The sequence below is a fragment of the Geotrypetes seraphini genome, chromosome 5 (assembly GCF_902459505.1).
Source record: "Geotrypetes seraphini chromosome 5, aGeoSer1.1, whole genome shotgun sequence".
In the NCBI taxonomy this organism is placed as follows: domain Eukaryota; kingdom Metazoa; phylum Chordata; class Amphibia; order Gymnophiona; family Dermophiidae; genus Geotrypetes; species Geotrypetes seraphini.
The window spans coordinates 41,113,067-41,128,781 of record NC_047088.1 but is presented as its reverse complement, the minus strand read 5'-3'; the positions used below and the strand labels follow the sequence as shown (position 1 = coordinate 41,128,781).

General features: G+C 43.5%; 1 protein-coding gene across 1 annotated transcript in view; it reads left to right on the top strand.

Annotated features, from left to right (window-relative positions):
• The window catches only part of LOC117360557 (transmembrane 9 superfamily member 2-like), a 198,770-nt gene that overhangs the window by 121,673 nt on the left and 61,382 nt on the right, over nucleotides 1-15,715 (top strand). The window contains exons 12-13 of the mRNA XM_033944480.1: nucleotides 7,938-7,995; nucleotides 12,626-12,785. Of these exons, the coding sequence (XP_033800371.1) occupies nucleotides 7,938-7,995; nucleotides 12,626-12,785 (218 nt within the window). The remainder of the gene's footprint in view (nucleotides 1-7,937; nucleotides 7,996-12,625; nucleotides 12,786-15,715) is intronic.

The following is a 15,715-nucleotide window of genomic DNA, read 5'->3' as shown; positions in this document are numbered from 1 at the left end:
CATCCCGATAATCATTTTAATGATCCCTTGTTTTCTGTAGATGCTTCTCCTGTGACAGGGGACTTAGGAACATACGCTGGCTCTTTAGATCCTAAAAAACTTGCACCTGATTAGTTATTGATTTCAACATAACCTCCATTCTCATATTCAATGGCCATAAATCTTTTAAGGTAACTTCCTGGGTATTATCATCAGATACATCACTAGCATATTAGTAAATACAAGCTTCAAAACAAGCTGAGGATCTGAGGCTTCAAATGGAGCAGTCTGGACCCAATCTCTGGCCCCAAGCTTCCAGGAAGATCCAGAAGGAGAGGAAGGGTATGTTCAGGAGAGCTCAAAGACGCTTCTGATATAGATTCATAAATGTTACTCTTAAACTTTGATGAGTCAGTCATAATTAAATGTTTATCCAAGAGACCAGATGTTATTGGGGTCGACACCTGGGTCTTACCCTCATGTTTACCCATAGAGAAAAAAATTATATAAAAGTGAAAAAGTAACATCTCCCAGTTCTGCTATCCAGTGGCTCCTCGTGGCTCCAAGGTTGCTCAAGGGGCCAGATCTGCCCCTTAGGGCACGCCCCTTTGGCCACACCCTGCGTCTGCACACCACAGGAGTGAGCGCGTACTTCACTGCCAGGCTGAGGACCCGATGGTCAAAGTGTGTCTTCCACAGTGCCTGATGGTTCTGTGGCACTTCGATGTTAGTAGGAGCACTCCAATCGCAGAAGAGTCAGGTAATGTGATATTTCAGAGCAGCTGCTCCCCGTCTCTCCATGCTACAAAGGAAAGCACTTTCTCTCTTGAGAATGACTTTCTCTTCACTTAATCACTATGCCTCCAGATCTTCAAGAGAGTCTCTGTTCAAGTCGTCTCTTCTTCTTCAGGAGATGGTATCACTTCTTCTCAAAGAAAAGTTTCACCTTTGCAGAGGAACCAGGGTTTTTACTTCTGGTATTTCCTCATCCCAAAAGGGAAGGGAGGTATACGGCCAATTTTAGACCTTAGGGGCCTGAACAAATTTCCACTGGGGGGGAAACATTTCATGTGTTGCCTTTGATAACTTTATATTCCCTCAGATCGCAACGACTGGCTATACTCCCTAGATCTGAAAAGAAGTTTTCTTCTCATATTCCAGTGCTTACGACCTTCTGGAAATTACTCAGATTTCAGATAGCACAATGCCATTATCAATATAGAGTCCTGCCTTTTGGCCTTGCATCCTCTTCCAGAGTATTCATCAAGGGCCTTGTTGTAGTGGCAGCAGTGTTACAGACACAATGGGTCTTCGCTGTTCACAATTCTCTTCTTTCAGCAGTGGGGATTCGAAATCTTTTTTCCCAAATCCCAACTTCGACCTTCTAAAAATCTGAGATTTATCGGTGCTCTGCTACACACCTTTTATTGCAGAGTGTTTCTCCCTCAGCAGACAACAAAATTTGACTCATCTTTGTGAGCAGACTTATCTTCTCTCATCAATCTTGGCCAGTCATCTGATGGTACTCCTAGGTCACATGGCTTCCATGGTGCATGTTACTCCATTTATGAGACTTCATCTCAAGACTCCTCAATAGACTCTTGCCTGTCGGCAGTCTCAAGCTCGCGACCCTTTGTCTCAACACATTACACTTTGACAATCTCTGAAGTGGTGGATGAGCTCTTCCTTGCTTTCTAGGGATTTTTTGTTCCACACACCTCCACATCAGAAGGTTCTGACTACGCACTTGTCCTCCTATGTTTGTGGGGTTTATCTGGACGGTCTTTGCACTCAAAGTTGCTAGTCTACTAGAACCGTTTTTCTATCTATATCTTTTGGAACTCAGCAATCTACGATACTCTTGAAACATTTCAGCACATTGTGACTAACTACGTCAGCCTAACCCACATGGATGTTCAAGTTGCAATGTATTACATAAACAAGCAAGGAGGCAGAGATTCTTCCCTTCTTTGTCGGGAGGCCCAGAAGACTTGGAACTGGGCGATTGCTTGCAATATAATTTTGAAAGCAGTATTCTCTTGCAGATGGATTCAGCAGGTTTCTTCAGCCACACACGTGGACACTCAATTCTGCAGTTCTGCATCACATATTCTCTCTTTGGGTGTACTCCTCAGATAGACCTATTTGTGTCCCCCCACAATCACAAGTTGCCTCAATTTTGCTCCAGGCAGTATTCTCACCAACATCTGGAACCTGATGCATTTCTTTTGGATTGGACACACAAGTTTCTTTATGCGTTTACTCCAATCCCTTTCATCTTTGAGACTCTTGTCAAGCTCAATCAGGAATTGGCCACCATAATTTTGGTGGCCCAGGCATCCTTGGTTCTCCCTTCTATCTCAGCTCAGTATCAAGAAACCAATGCCTCTTCAGACTTTTCCATCTCTTCTGCTTCTCAATCTACAGGTTTTACACCTGACAGCTTGGTACCTCTCGGGTTGACATGGACTGAGTTTTATCTTTCTCATTCTGTTAGACATATTTTAGAAGCGTCATGAAAACTATCTGGGACTGGAGAAGAGTGGATATGATCCCTTTTCACAAAAGTGGTTGTAGAGATGAAGCGGGAAACTACAGGCTGGTAAGCCTCACTTTGGTTATTTGAAAAATAATGGAAACTTTGCTGAAGGAAAGGATAGTGAAATTCTTAGAATCTAATGGATTAAAAGATCCGAGGCAACATGGGTTTACTTAAGGTAAATCATGCCAAATGAATCTGATTGAATTATTTGACTGAGTGACCAGATAATTGGATCAAGGACGTGCGCTAGATGTAATTTACTTAGATTTCAGCAAAGCCTTTGACACGGTTCCTCATAGGAGGCTCTTAAACTCCGTGGGCTGAAGTTAGGGCCCAAACTGGTGAACTGGATTAGAAACTGGTTGACGGACAGATGCCAGAGGGTAGTGGTAAATGGCAGTCGCTCAGAGAGACCAGTTCTGTTCAATATGTTTGTGAGTGACATTGCTGAAGGGTTAGAAGGTAAGGTTATCCTTTTTGCGGATGATACCAAGATTTGTAACAGAGTGGATACCCCGGAGGGAGTGGAAAACATGAAAAAGGATCTGCAAAAGTTAGAAGAATGGTCTAGCATCTGACAACTAAAATTCAATGTGAAGAAGTGCAGAGTGATGCATTTGGGGGATAGAAATCCGAGGGAACCGTATATGCTGGGAGGTGAAAGGCTAATAAAGACAGATGGAAAGAGGGATCTTGGGGTGATTGTTTGAGGATATAAAGGCATCTTAACATGGTGGCTGCAGCCAGAAGGATGCTAGGCTGTATAGAAAGAGGAGTAACCAGCAGAGGGGAAGTGTTGATAAGAACATAAGAATTGCCGCTGCTGGGTCAGATCAGTGGACCATCGTGCCCAGCAGTCCGCTCCTGCGGCGGCCCTTAGGTCAAACACCAGTGCCCTAACTGAGTCTAGCCTTACCTGCGTACATTCTGGTTTAGCAGGAACTTGTCTAATTTTGTCTTGAATCCCTGGAGAGTGTTTTCCCCTATAACAGCTTCCGGAAGAGCATTCCAGTTTTCCACCACTCTCTGGGTGAAGAAGAACTTCCTTACGTTTGTACGGAATCTATCCCCTTTTAACTTTAGAGAATGCCCTCTCGTTTTCCCTACCTTGTAGAGGGTGAACAACCTGTCTTTATCTACTAAGTCTATTCCCTTCATTATCTTGAATGTTTCGATCATGTCCCCTCTATCTCCTCTTTTCAAGGGTGAAGAGGCCCAGTTTCTCTAATCTCTCACTGTACGGCAACTCCTCCAGGCCCTTAACCATTTTAGTTGCTCTTCTCTGGACCCTTTCGAGAAGTACCGTGTACTTCTTCATGTATGGCGACCAGTGCTGGACGTAGTACTCCAGGAGGGGGCATGCCATGGTCTGGTACAGTGGCATGATAACATTCTCTGATCTGTTCATGATCCTCTTAATCATTCCTAACATTCTGTTTGCTCTTTTCGCCGCCGCCACACATTGCGTGGACGGCTTCATGTATAGATCGTTGGTGAGGCCGCACTTGGAGTATTGTGTTCAGTTTTGGAGGCTGTATCTGGCAAAGGATATAAAAAAACTTGAAGCAGTCCAGAGGAAGGTGACGAAAATTGTAAGAGGTTTGAACCAACAGAAGTATGAAAAGAGACTGGAAGACCTAAATATGTATACTCTGGAGGAGAGGAGGGACAGGGAAGATATTATACAGACGTTTGAATACTTGAAAGGCATTAATATAGAAACAAATATTTTCTAGAGGGAAAAAATGGTAAAACTAGAGGACTTTATTTGAGGTTACAGGGAGGAAGACTAGGAGCAATGTTAGGAAATTCTTCTTCACGGAAAGGGTGGTAGATGCCTGAATGCCCTCCCGAGGGAAGTGATGGAGAGGAAAACGGTGATGGAATTCAAAAAAGCATGGGATAAAAATAGAGGATCTCTAATTAGAAAATGAAGGATGTAAAGTAAAGAACTAAGGCCGGTATTGGACAGATCTGCACAGTCTGTGTTCCATATATGGTGATTCGGTGTAGGATGGGCTGGGATGGACATCAATGTGAACTCCACTAATATGGAACAGGAGGATGTTATTAGCCAGACTTTACAGTAGATGTCCTGAAAACAACGGTATGGTTGGATAGGCTGGAGTGAGCTTGGACGGCAACTTCAGCATTTGGAACCTAAGACAATATCAGACTTTACAGTCTACGGCCCAGAAATATCAAAGAAGAGATAAGTTAATCTAATCATGTATTTATTTATGAGTGTAACTTATGGGCAGACTGGATGGACCGTTCGGGTCTTTATCTGCCGTCATTTACTAAGTTAGAACATAAGAATAGCCTTACTGGGTCAGACCAATGGTCCATCAAGCCCAGTAGCCCGTTCCCACGGTGGCCAATCCAGGTCACTAGTACCTGGCTAAAATCCAAGGAGTAGCAACATTCCATGCTACCAATACAGGACAAGCAGTGGCTTCCCTCATGTCTTTCTCAATAACAGACAATGGACTTTTCCTCCAGGAACTTGTCCAAACCTTTCTTAAAACCAGCTACGCTATCCGCTCTTACCACATCCTCTGGCAATGCGTTCCAGAGCTTAACTATTCTCTGAGTGAAAAAAATTTCCTCCTATTGGTTTTAAAGGTATTTCCCTATAACTTCGAGTGTCTCCTAGTCTTTGTAATTTTTGACGGAGTCGGAGTGAAAAATCAACTCACTTATACCCATTCTACTCCAGTCAGGATTTTGTAGACTTCAATCATGTCTCTCTTCAGCCTTCTCTTTTCCTAGAGTATTTCATAATATATGATTATATCAATAGTTTCATTGTAATGGTACTTGTATGTAATATTGTGATGGGAGGGAGGGGAGGATTTTCTATTTAATAAGAATAGTTTAAATATTAGGTTTATTACATAATATTCAAAATATTATAGAATATTAATTTGTAATGAAATGTTATACTTAAAGTGTTATATGAGAATTAATCAAGTGTGTATTTATAAGTTCATATGAGTTTATCTGCTACACTTGTTGTAATGTGCAAAAATGAATAAAGAATTCAAACAGCCTTCTTTTTTCCAAGCTGAAGAGCCCTAACTGTTTGTTTTTCCTCATACGAGAGGAGTTCCACCCCCTTTACCATCTTGGTCGCTCTTCTTTGAACCTTTTCTAGCACCACTATATCTTTCTTGAAATAAGGAGATCAGAATTGAACGCAATACTCCAGATGAGGTCGCACCATGGATCGATACAGGGGCATTGTGACATTCTTAGTCTTGTTAACCATCCCTTTTTAAATAATTCCCAGCATCCTGTTTGCTTTTTTGGCTGCCTCTGCAGATTGGGTGGAAGGTTTCATCGTATTGTCTACAATGACACCCAGATCCTTTTCTTGGGCATTAACTCCCAAGGTGGACCCTAGCATCTGATAACTGTGATTCAGGTTATTCTTCCCAATGTGAATAACTTTGCATTTGTCCACATTAAATTTCATCTGCCATTTGGACGCTCAGTCTTCCAATTTCCTAAGGTCCGCCTGCAGTTTTTCCACAATCCGCATGCGTTTCAACAACTTTGAACAGTTTAGTGTCATCAGCAAATTTAATCACCTCACTCGTCGTTCCAATTTCTAGATCATTTATAAATAAGTTAAATAGCATCAATCCCAGTACAGATCCCTGTGGCACTCCACTGTTTACTCGTCTCCATTGAGAAAAATGACCATTTAACCCTACCCTCTGTTTTCTATGCAATAACCAATTCCTAAGCCACAACTGAACTTTGCCACCTATCCCATGACACTTTAATTTTCTCAGGAGCCTCTCGTGAGGAACTTTATCAAAAGCTTTCTGAAAATCTAAATAAACTATATCAACCGGCTCACCTTTATCCACATGTTTATTCACACCTTCAAAGAAGTCAAGCAAATTGGTGAGACAAGATCTCCCTCGGCTGAACCCATGTTGACTCTGTCTCATTAAATCATGTTTGTCTATGTGTTCCACAATTTTATTTTTTATAATCATTTCTACCATTTTGAAGTGAGGCTGAAGTGAGGCTTACCTGTCTGTAATTTCTTGCAGCAGTGTTACCAGCAGAAGTGGATGGGGTTTTCCACTTTGTCTACTTTTCATCATCATGATGCTGTATCAAGTTTCAAGTTTATTAGGATTTTATATACCGCCTATCAAGGTTATCTAAGCGGTTTTTACAATCAGGTACTCAAGCATTTTCCCTATCTGTCCTGGTGGGCTCACAATCTATCTAACGTACCTGGGGCTATGGAGGATTAAGTGACTTGCCCAGGGTCAACTCCTATTGATGAAATATGTAAAGCTGCTACTTGTTTCTCAGCTCATACATTCACATCTCACTACTGTCAGGAACTCAGTTCCAAATGGGAGGGTCACTTCGGTCAAGCAGTATTGCAAAATTTATTGTCTTAATGACCAACACTCCCCCCATCACATTATAGTAAGCTAGGGAGTCCCACATCTGAGAATATGCTGCCTGCTTGTCCTGGGATAAAGCACAGTTACTTATCGTAACAGGTGTTATCTAGGGACAGCAAGCAGATATTCTCACAATCCACCCACCTCCCCTGGTTGGATTCTTAGCTTGCTTACGGAACTGAGGAGCTGCGAGCAGGAAGGCACTCACGCTTGCTCAGTGTAGGCAGTTTGTAAGCTTTCTTGAGTTCTTAAAAGTGGCAATGCACTTTTAAAGCTGTCCATACTGGGGCTCCATGGTTGATGTCACCCACATGTGAGAATATCTGCCTCCTGCCCCTGGATAACATCTGTTACGGTACGTAATTGTACTTTATCTCTTGCATATTTGTTAGGAATATCCTGAAAACCTGGTGTGTTTGGTATTTGAGGCCTGAACTCCTGCATCTCTATATGTAAAGGCCAAGAGCTTGTCACTGCAGCAGAGTAGCTGAGCTGAACAAGAGGAGAGAGTGGGTAATAAAAATGTGGAAACACTGCTCGGTAGCTCATTAACCTTGAGCTTCAGTTGTGTTCCAGTTGAGCTGCAAGTCCACAGAAGCTGTAAGAAGTTGCTGGAAAAATTATATTTCTTAAATTATGTATTGATGGTCTTGAGTATAATTTCTTGTACTGTTGAAGTTAATGCAGTGCTACAAAAACAAAGGATATGAGAGAGCTTTGTTTTGTTTTTAATGCATCAGAGCATTAAAGATAGCAGCCAGTTATATTAGGCATTTGTTTTCAAATTAGAAATCATAATTACTAGCAATCTACAGCAATCATAATCTACTAGCAATCTTGCCTTCCTCTCTACCAAAATGCCAATTTGATCCTTAGTAATTATTTTCTGTGGGCATCCTGACCCTTATTTTTATCCTTGACACAATACTACCTTTTCAGATGAAATACATTTATCCTTATAATTTTTGTTTACTTCTCAGCATTTGGAGGAGAAAAGTGGAAAACGAATGTGTTACTGACTGCTCTTCTTTGTCCTGGGTTAGTACATTTTTTTTCTATCTTTGCTTCCTTTTATATAATGCCCTTTTTCACTTTGCCTTTCTGTTCCCTGCAGAGCAATCAATAAGCAGACGTGATGCTGTAAGATTGGCAGAGTACACCTGATCTTGCAGTGGGCCATCTCTGCAACCTTTAAAAAAAAAAAATTTATAATTTTTGCAAACACAAAAATACAATATGCTTCAGATACATAGCTTAAGAAGCAAACATTTTGCAATCATCCTTGAATCACCCCCAATTATTCCAAATTTTTCCCTCTTACTTGTAAATGTAATAAATTATACATCAAATTGAATCCACCCATTTTCCAGCCTATACCTTGGCACAACCCCTTCCATTCCTAAGTCCAGAATAGGTTTCCTTCCTTCTTTTTTGTACTGCTCTTATTCAGCACATCCTTTTTGCTTAATCTACCACTTCAAGAAGGATCCTAGGTAATATAAAGAAATAAAACAAAAAACAAAGGAAATAAGGTGATATTACCTTGGAAAGTGGACTAACACAGCCATCATACCATTTCACTCAAGAAGGATCCTGAAACTTTTGATGACCATTGGTTTCATGTGTTCTGTAAACAGCATTGCATTTCATCAGGCACATACATTAATTTCTGTTCTGCCTTTTCTCTGGTAGGTATCACTGACTGTCTTCAATCTTTAGTGTTGTAGCTTTTAGTTGCCAGCATACTCATTATTACAGATCTGTTTATCCAGCTATGCTGACCTCTTCCCCACTGTCATTCTGAAAAAAAAAAAAAAAAATCCACACTGGACTGTAGGTTACATACCTATTGCATTGACCGCCATATGTGTAATTTCCCCACTAGCAATGAAGCAATCCTGTGTACTCCTGCTCCTCAAATATGCTCCTACCTCTGCAACCTTTACATATACACACACTCAAACACTTTTTTCCACCCAAAAGTGGGTGGAAATGTCAGTGCGTCTTATGCAACGAAGATACCTTTTTTTTTTTTTTTTTTAAACACCCCACTCCCACCCCGTTGTACCTTTTTAAAAGCCCGCACCCAATACAGCTCTCCCTAGTGTCGGTGAGCACCCAGCTGTCTTCTTGGCTTCCCCAACAGCATCCTCCAGATTCCCCCCTTTAAAGCTAGTTAGGCTCGTGACAGGCGGGGCCTTACCTCCAAGCTGCTTCCCGCACCCAGTGAGAGAGGTCGTCTTCCACACTGTGACAGCCGCTGAGCTAATTACAACAGCCTGCAGAGTGAACCTAGCAGGCTGCCATTGGCCTCCGAAGCACGTTGCCTTTGCCGTGGTCCCGCCCCTGACGTCAGAGAAGGGGCTAGACCGCGGTAGAGGAAATGTGCTTCGGAGGCCAATGGCAGCCTGCTAGGTTCACTCTGCAGGCTGTCATAATTAGCTCAGCGGCGGTCACAGTGCAGAAAACGACTTCTCAACAGAAAAGGAGGGCTGGGTCTCCCCCGATCTCCTGCCCCAGGTAGCAAGCAAGAAAGAGCAACTGCTGGGGAGGCGATGAGAGCCTGCCAAATCTGTAGCATGCATTCGGACCCGGGCAAAAGCTGCAGCCCTCTACTGTGAGGGCTTCTGCCACTCATCCCAGCACTGTCTGGGAGCCGGAGACAGTGACCTCGCAGGAAGCAGCGAAGGTATGGCCCCGCCCATCATGAGGGCCCCGGCAGGATGCTGGATCTGGACACGGGGGGGGGGGGAGAAAGAGAAGGACCTTGAGGAGTGGCGGGAAATAGATTTGAAGACAGGGCAGATGCTGGACTAGAGAGGGGGAGAGAGGGGAGGACTCAAAATGTTAGCAGAAGGAAGATAGAGAGAGAAGGAAACCTGAAGCAAAGGGGAGGCAGAAGAGAGGGGGGCAGATGTTGGACTTGAGGGTATATAGAGGGAAGAGAGAGAGAGAGAGACTGCAGAGAGGTAGAAAGATTCTGGATCAGGGAGAGAGAAAGAAGAGGCCTGGACCAAAGGGGAAAGACAGGAGGCAGATGCTGGACTATGGGAGGTGCAGACAGAAGAGATGGAGGGGGAGAGACCCTGAGTAAGAACAGAGAGATGCAAGATCATAACAGAGGAGGTGAGAGAGGGAGACCTGGAACAAAGGTGGTGGTAGGTAGAAAGGAGAACTGACACTGGATCTGGGGAGGGTAAGCAGAGGGAAAAGTGATAGACACCTGGACCCAAAGGGGATGGGGCTGGATTGTGAAAGAAATGTTGGATGCATAGTCGGAAGGAAGTCCAACCAGAAACTAATTAAATCACCACACAACAAAGGTAGGAAAAATTATTTTATTTTCAATTTAGTGATCAAAATGTGTCAGTTTTGAGAATTTATATCTGCTGTGTGTATATGAATAATGAAAGGAAAAAAATTGCATTACAATTAGGAGAGGGGGGACAGGGTGCAGAGCCTGGCAGGGGGGGGCTGGGTGCAGAGCCTGGTATATGTTAATACAGTGGTACCTCGGTTTACGAGTGCACCAGTTTGCGAATGTTTTGCAAGATGAGCAAAACATTCGCAAAATCGGCACCTCGGAAATCGAGCGCGCCTCGATTTGCGAGCCCCCCCCCCCGCTAACCGGCACCCTCCCCCCCGCGATCCGGCACCCCCCGCCGCCATCGGGCACCCCCCGCCGCGACCGGAGGTCCCCCAACCCACCCGAACCCTCTTCTTACTTCAGTGTAGCCTCCGCACCGGCACCAGCAAGTCCTGCCAGTGCCCGAAGATCTGCCTCCTGTGCTGGGTCTTGAGCATGTGCGCATGCTCAAGGCCTGAGAGTTCACATTCTCATATACCTTTGTTGTGTGGTGTAATACAACGTAGAAAGCAATTTTTTTTGGCTGCTTGCCACCTACCATGTCTTTTCTTCATTGGAAATGACATAGGTATTAAAAGCTATGATTTTCAAGCTTTGTAGTTCTGTTCTGGACCTTGCTATACTTTTAAAACCATTTTTTGCTTCCCCTAGAGCAGGTGTGTCAAACTCAAATCACATAAGGGGCCGAAATCTAAAACGCAGGCTAAGTCGTGGGCCGGATTTTTTATTACGATACTTGCCCCCTCCTTTGCTGACGCGCAATGTGGACCCCAGTGCCGGTGGCAGCTCCGATGCTCATAGGACTTCTGTGAACGTCGGATCAATCGCTGGCGCCAAACCCCACGCTGTGCGCCAGCAAAGGAGGGGGTTAGTCTTAGTAGAAGTATAGGGATGCAACCTCTCCAACCCCATGCTGGCTACAGAATAAATAAAAAAGGCTTTTCCTCTCTTATAGGTCCTAATTCACGTTTGCTGTCTAACACCAGCTCTGGCAGGATACATATTTCAAATCTGACATATTGTAATCACAAAATAGAAAATTATTTTTTCTACCTTTTGTTGTCTGGTTGTTTTGCTTTTGGTCCCAGTTTCTCTTTCTGATTTTGTCTATCTTCTAATTCTCTTTCCAGTGTCTGCTGTCCATTTTTTTTAATCTTCTCTCTTGCTCCAGGTTCCTGTCTCCAACATATTGATTTTTCCCTTTCAACTTTTCTCCTTTTTTCTTTTCTGCTTCTGTCCACTCAAATCTCGCCCTCTTTCTCATCCTTCTTCTTTTTAAATTTTCAGCTACCTATCAATTTTCCATCTTCTCTTATTCTGTAGCTCTCCCATTTCCCATCTCACTCCTTTCCCAACCTCCTGTTTCCTTCTATCTCTCCTCCTCTCGGTCCAACATTTTCCTCCGTCTCTTTTCTGTTGTTCTTCCCTCCCTCCTTGATGCTGAACAATGAGATGGAAGGAAAAAAAAAGATGCTGCATCTCTCTCTCCCTTCTACCCTCAGGCCTAACATTTCTCCATCCCCTTCCATCTCCAGATTCAACTTCTATACCTTTCTCTTCCCAACTGCCCCCATCCCATCTCTCCCCCTCTTTGCCTGCCTCTCTCCCCCCAGGTCCAAAATTTCTCCCTTTCTCTTCCCAACGGTTTTCCCTCTTTCTCTACACTGCCCCAGGTCCAACCTCTCTCCCTTCATCTCGCTCTCTTCACAGCCCGTCGTGCCTTTCCCTCCGGCACCGGTCCGATGTCTCTGCTGGGCCGGGGAATCTGCCGGCCTCAGCGATTCGGGAGTGCTGTGCGTGGCTCCTCCTCCTGCTTTTTGCCTGCCGTGGTCTGTCTCCAGTGACGTGCAACTTCCTGTTTCCGCCCGAGTGGATTGCGGTGGATGGAGGGCAGGAGGGGGAGCCATGAACAGCACTGCCGAGGCAGGCGGACTTTCTGGTGTGGCAGCGTCGAACCGGCACGGAGGAGAGGACACGCCGGCTCAAAGGGGAAGATTGGGAACATTGCCACAGGCCACATAAAAAGGCCAGGTGGGCCGGATTCGGCCCGTGGGCCTTGTGTTTGACACATGTGCCCTAGAGGCACTCTAGACTACTGCAGAAAATATCTGAGAGAGGCATAAACAGCAGAGGGGTGCAGACCTCATCACAGATATAGTGATAACATTATCACTACCCTATTCTTCCAGTGCAAGAATATCATTGTGCTCTTAATGAATTTCCTGAGAGTTTTTAACAGTAAATTGGATAATATAGCTGATATTGTCTTAATCCATTAATTAACTCTTTTTTTCTTCTTAGTGTTATCTTTATGGATTTCTTTGTTATGAATCTTATCCTTTGGAATGAAAAGTCATCTGCTGCCATTCCTTTTGGTACTCTGGTTGCTATCTTGTCAATGTGGTTTGGAATTTCAGTACCATTAACGTTCATTGGGGCATACTTTGGATTCAAGCAACGGGTATATATTTAATTTACATATGTAAGGCTTATGTTGCTCATTCATTGAAAATAAACTATAGGACTGCTTTAGATTATTCCATACTTAATTAAAAAAAAATTGTACTTGTGTTCTTGGAATATAAATTGGCATCATTCATAGCTGAGAGATGTCCAGACTGCATTGAAATTAGAACAAAAATGGCTGAAGGGATAATTCACATGATTTCCTCAGTCTAGCAGCCTTCTTTCTGTATAAATTTGCTACAGATCTAATGAATTCCATAACAAACCTGGTTATAAAAAATTACTATTTTCACACAACTTTTTAATATTTTGCAGAATTATTTGTGAAGGGGTCTTGGGTGAAAAATACACAAAACAAAATTTTCAATGTTTGTTTTATATAATGGCTTGTTTTGTGAAATAATGCTGCAGTCTAGTACATCAGTTGTAAGGTCTTGGATTCAGTACAAGAAAAAATCAGATCAAAGCAGCCACTTGCTTTTAAACATAAGCTAAGTTTAATGAGTTAAAATTAGAATCAGAGATACTGACTCTTGTAGTGTGTGATTGTAATTTTGTATTTTAATTCAGGTTTGTGGATTTGAAATAAAATGGCTTTGGCCTTAACCTAAACAAAACTGTAGAGGATAGTTTATGTATACATAAATTCAAAATTGACCTATCTGTTTAATTCTAGATTTATGCATGCTTCAAACTGTATTGCCATATACTGAGCAATATTTCACTTAGGGATCCCTTTACTAAGCTGTGATAAAGTGACCTTAGTGTGTGTCATTGCATGGATTTTTCCTGTGCATTAAGGCTAGTTTTACTGCAGCTGTAAAGACCTTTCTTTATCGTCCCTCCAGATCGGCACAGACAGATGGGTTGACACTCCTCTGCCAGCAGGTGGAGACTGAGAAACTAAACTAAACTAAACCTTAGGTTTGTATACCGCGCCATCTCCGCAAGCGCAGAGCTCGGCACGGTTTACAGAGTTAAGAGGAAAGGAACTACAATAAGGGATAAAGGAGAGGGACTAAGAGGAAAGAGAGGGACAGAATACTGGAGAATGGGATGTGATTAGATTTTTGCAAAGAGCCACGTTTTCAAGTGTTTGCGGAAGGATTGGAAGGAGCTTGCGTTTCTGAGTGGGGATGAGAGGTTGTTCCAGAGTTCTGTGGTTCTAAAGGGGAGAGATGTTCCAAGTTTTCCTGCGCGGGATATACCTTTTATAGAGGGGAATGATAGTTTCAGTTTTTGGGAGTGTCTGGTGAAGTGTGGTTTTGAGGAATTCCAAAAGAGTGGGATAACGGGAGGTAGGATGCCATGTAGGATCTTGAAGGCTAAGCAGGCACATTTAAAGAGGACTCTGGAGTATACTGGGAGCCAGTGAAGCTTGGAGAAGAGTGGGGAGACATGATCGTTCTGAATTAGCTGAAGTCTATGGAGGTTTTTCTTAGTAAGGCTTATATAGATGGAATTGCAGTAATCCAGTCTAGAGAGGATAGTAGATTGAACGAGGACGGTAAATTGAGAATGATGAAAGCAGGATCTCACCTTCCTCAACATATGAAGGCAAAAGAAGCATTTTTTTATCAAAGAGTTGAGGTGATCGTTGAAGGAGAGAGAGGAGTCTATGACGATGCCTAGGACTTTGCTTGAAAACTCAAGCTGAAGAGTGGGTCCAGAAGGTAAAGGGATGGAGGTGGGTAAATGATCTAATGTTGGGCCGAGCCAAAGTAGTTTTGTTTTGGACTCGTTCAGTTTCATTTGGACAGATTGGGCCCAGGATTGGAGATTCGTAATACAAGTGGATATGTTCTCAGCGAGGTTCGAGAGGTTCGAGTCGGTCTCGAGGAGGATGAGGATGTCATCGGCGTAGGTGTAGAGAGTTTCCAGGGGGGATAGATGAAGGAGTTTCAGAGAGGACATGTAGATGTTGAAAAGGATAGGAGAGAGGGGGGAGCCTTGCGGGACTCCGCATTTCAGTTTCCAGGGGGGGGGGATGAAGTACCGTTTAAGTTAACGGTGTAGGAGCGGAAGCGTAGGAATTTCGAGAACCAATCTAGGACTGTGGAGCTTATGCCTATTTCGGAGAGTTGGAAGATAAGGATATCGTGATGGACGACGTCGAAAGCTGCGGAGAGGTCGAATTGTAGGAGAACAGCGAATTTGTTGCGAGAATGGAGTTGTTGCACCTTAGAGATTAGTGAGGCCAGAAGGGATTCGGTGCTGAAGTTGGGTCTGAAGTCGAACTGGTGGGGTAGGAGGATAGAGAATCTTTCTAGGTAGGATGAAAGTTGAGTGGATATGATGGATTCTAATAACTTGGTTAGGAGGGGGATATTTGCTATTGGGCGGTAATTTGATGGTATGGAAGGGTCAAGGTCGGCCTTTTTCAATAGAGGGGCCAATGAAATATGTCCCATGTCGGAGGAGAAGAGGCCCGATGTTAGGGCTGAATTTATAAGTTCGGTGAGGGAGGCGATAGCCTGTGTAGAGGTGTTCTCGAATAGGTAGGAGGGGAAAGGGTCCAGGGTGCACTTGCAAGTTTTTAGTTTGAGGCAAAGTTTGGACTTGCAATTCAGAAACGAGTTCGAAGACAGTCCAGGATCTGTCGGCTGGAATGGGGGTGGAGACAGGTAAGGTAGGGTTGGGGTCAGTAGAGACCAGGGAGTTGTAGGAGACTGTGGGTGGGAAGGAGCGTCTTAGGGTGGTAACCTTTTCATTAAAGAAGATTGCAAGGGCATCAGCTGATATGGACAGTGGGAGCAAGGGTGGGTCTTTTTTTGTAGTTAAGGAGCGCCAGATGTTAAATAGTGCACTGATCTGGTTGTTGGATTTAGAGATCTTGTCTCCGAAGAAGTTCTTCCTAGCTTTTTTTAGTGTTGAATTGTAAAGCTTAATACTGTCCCTCACACTAAATTCTTATAGTACAGCTGT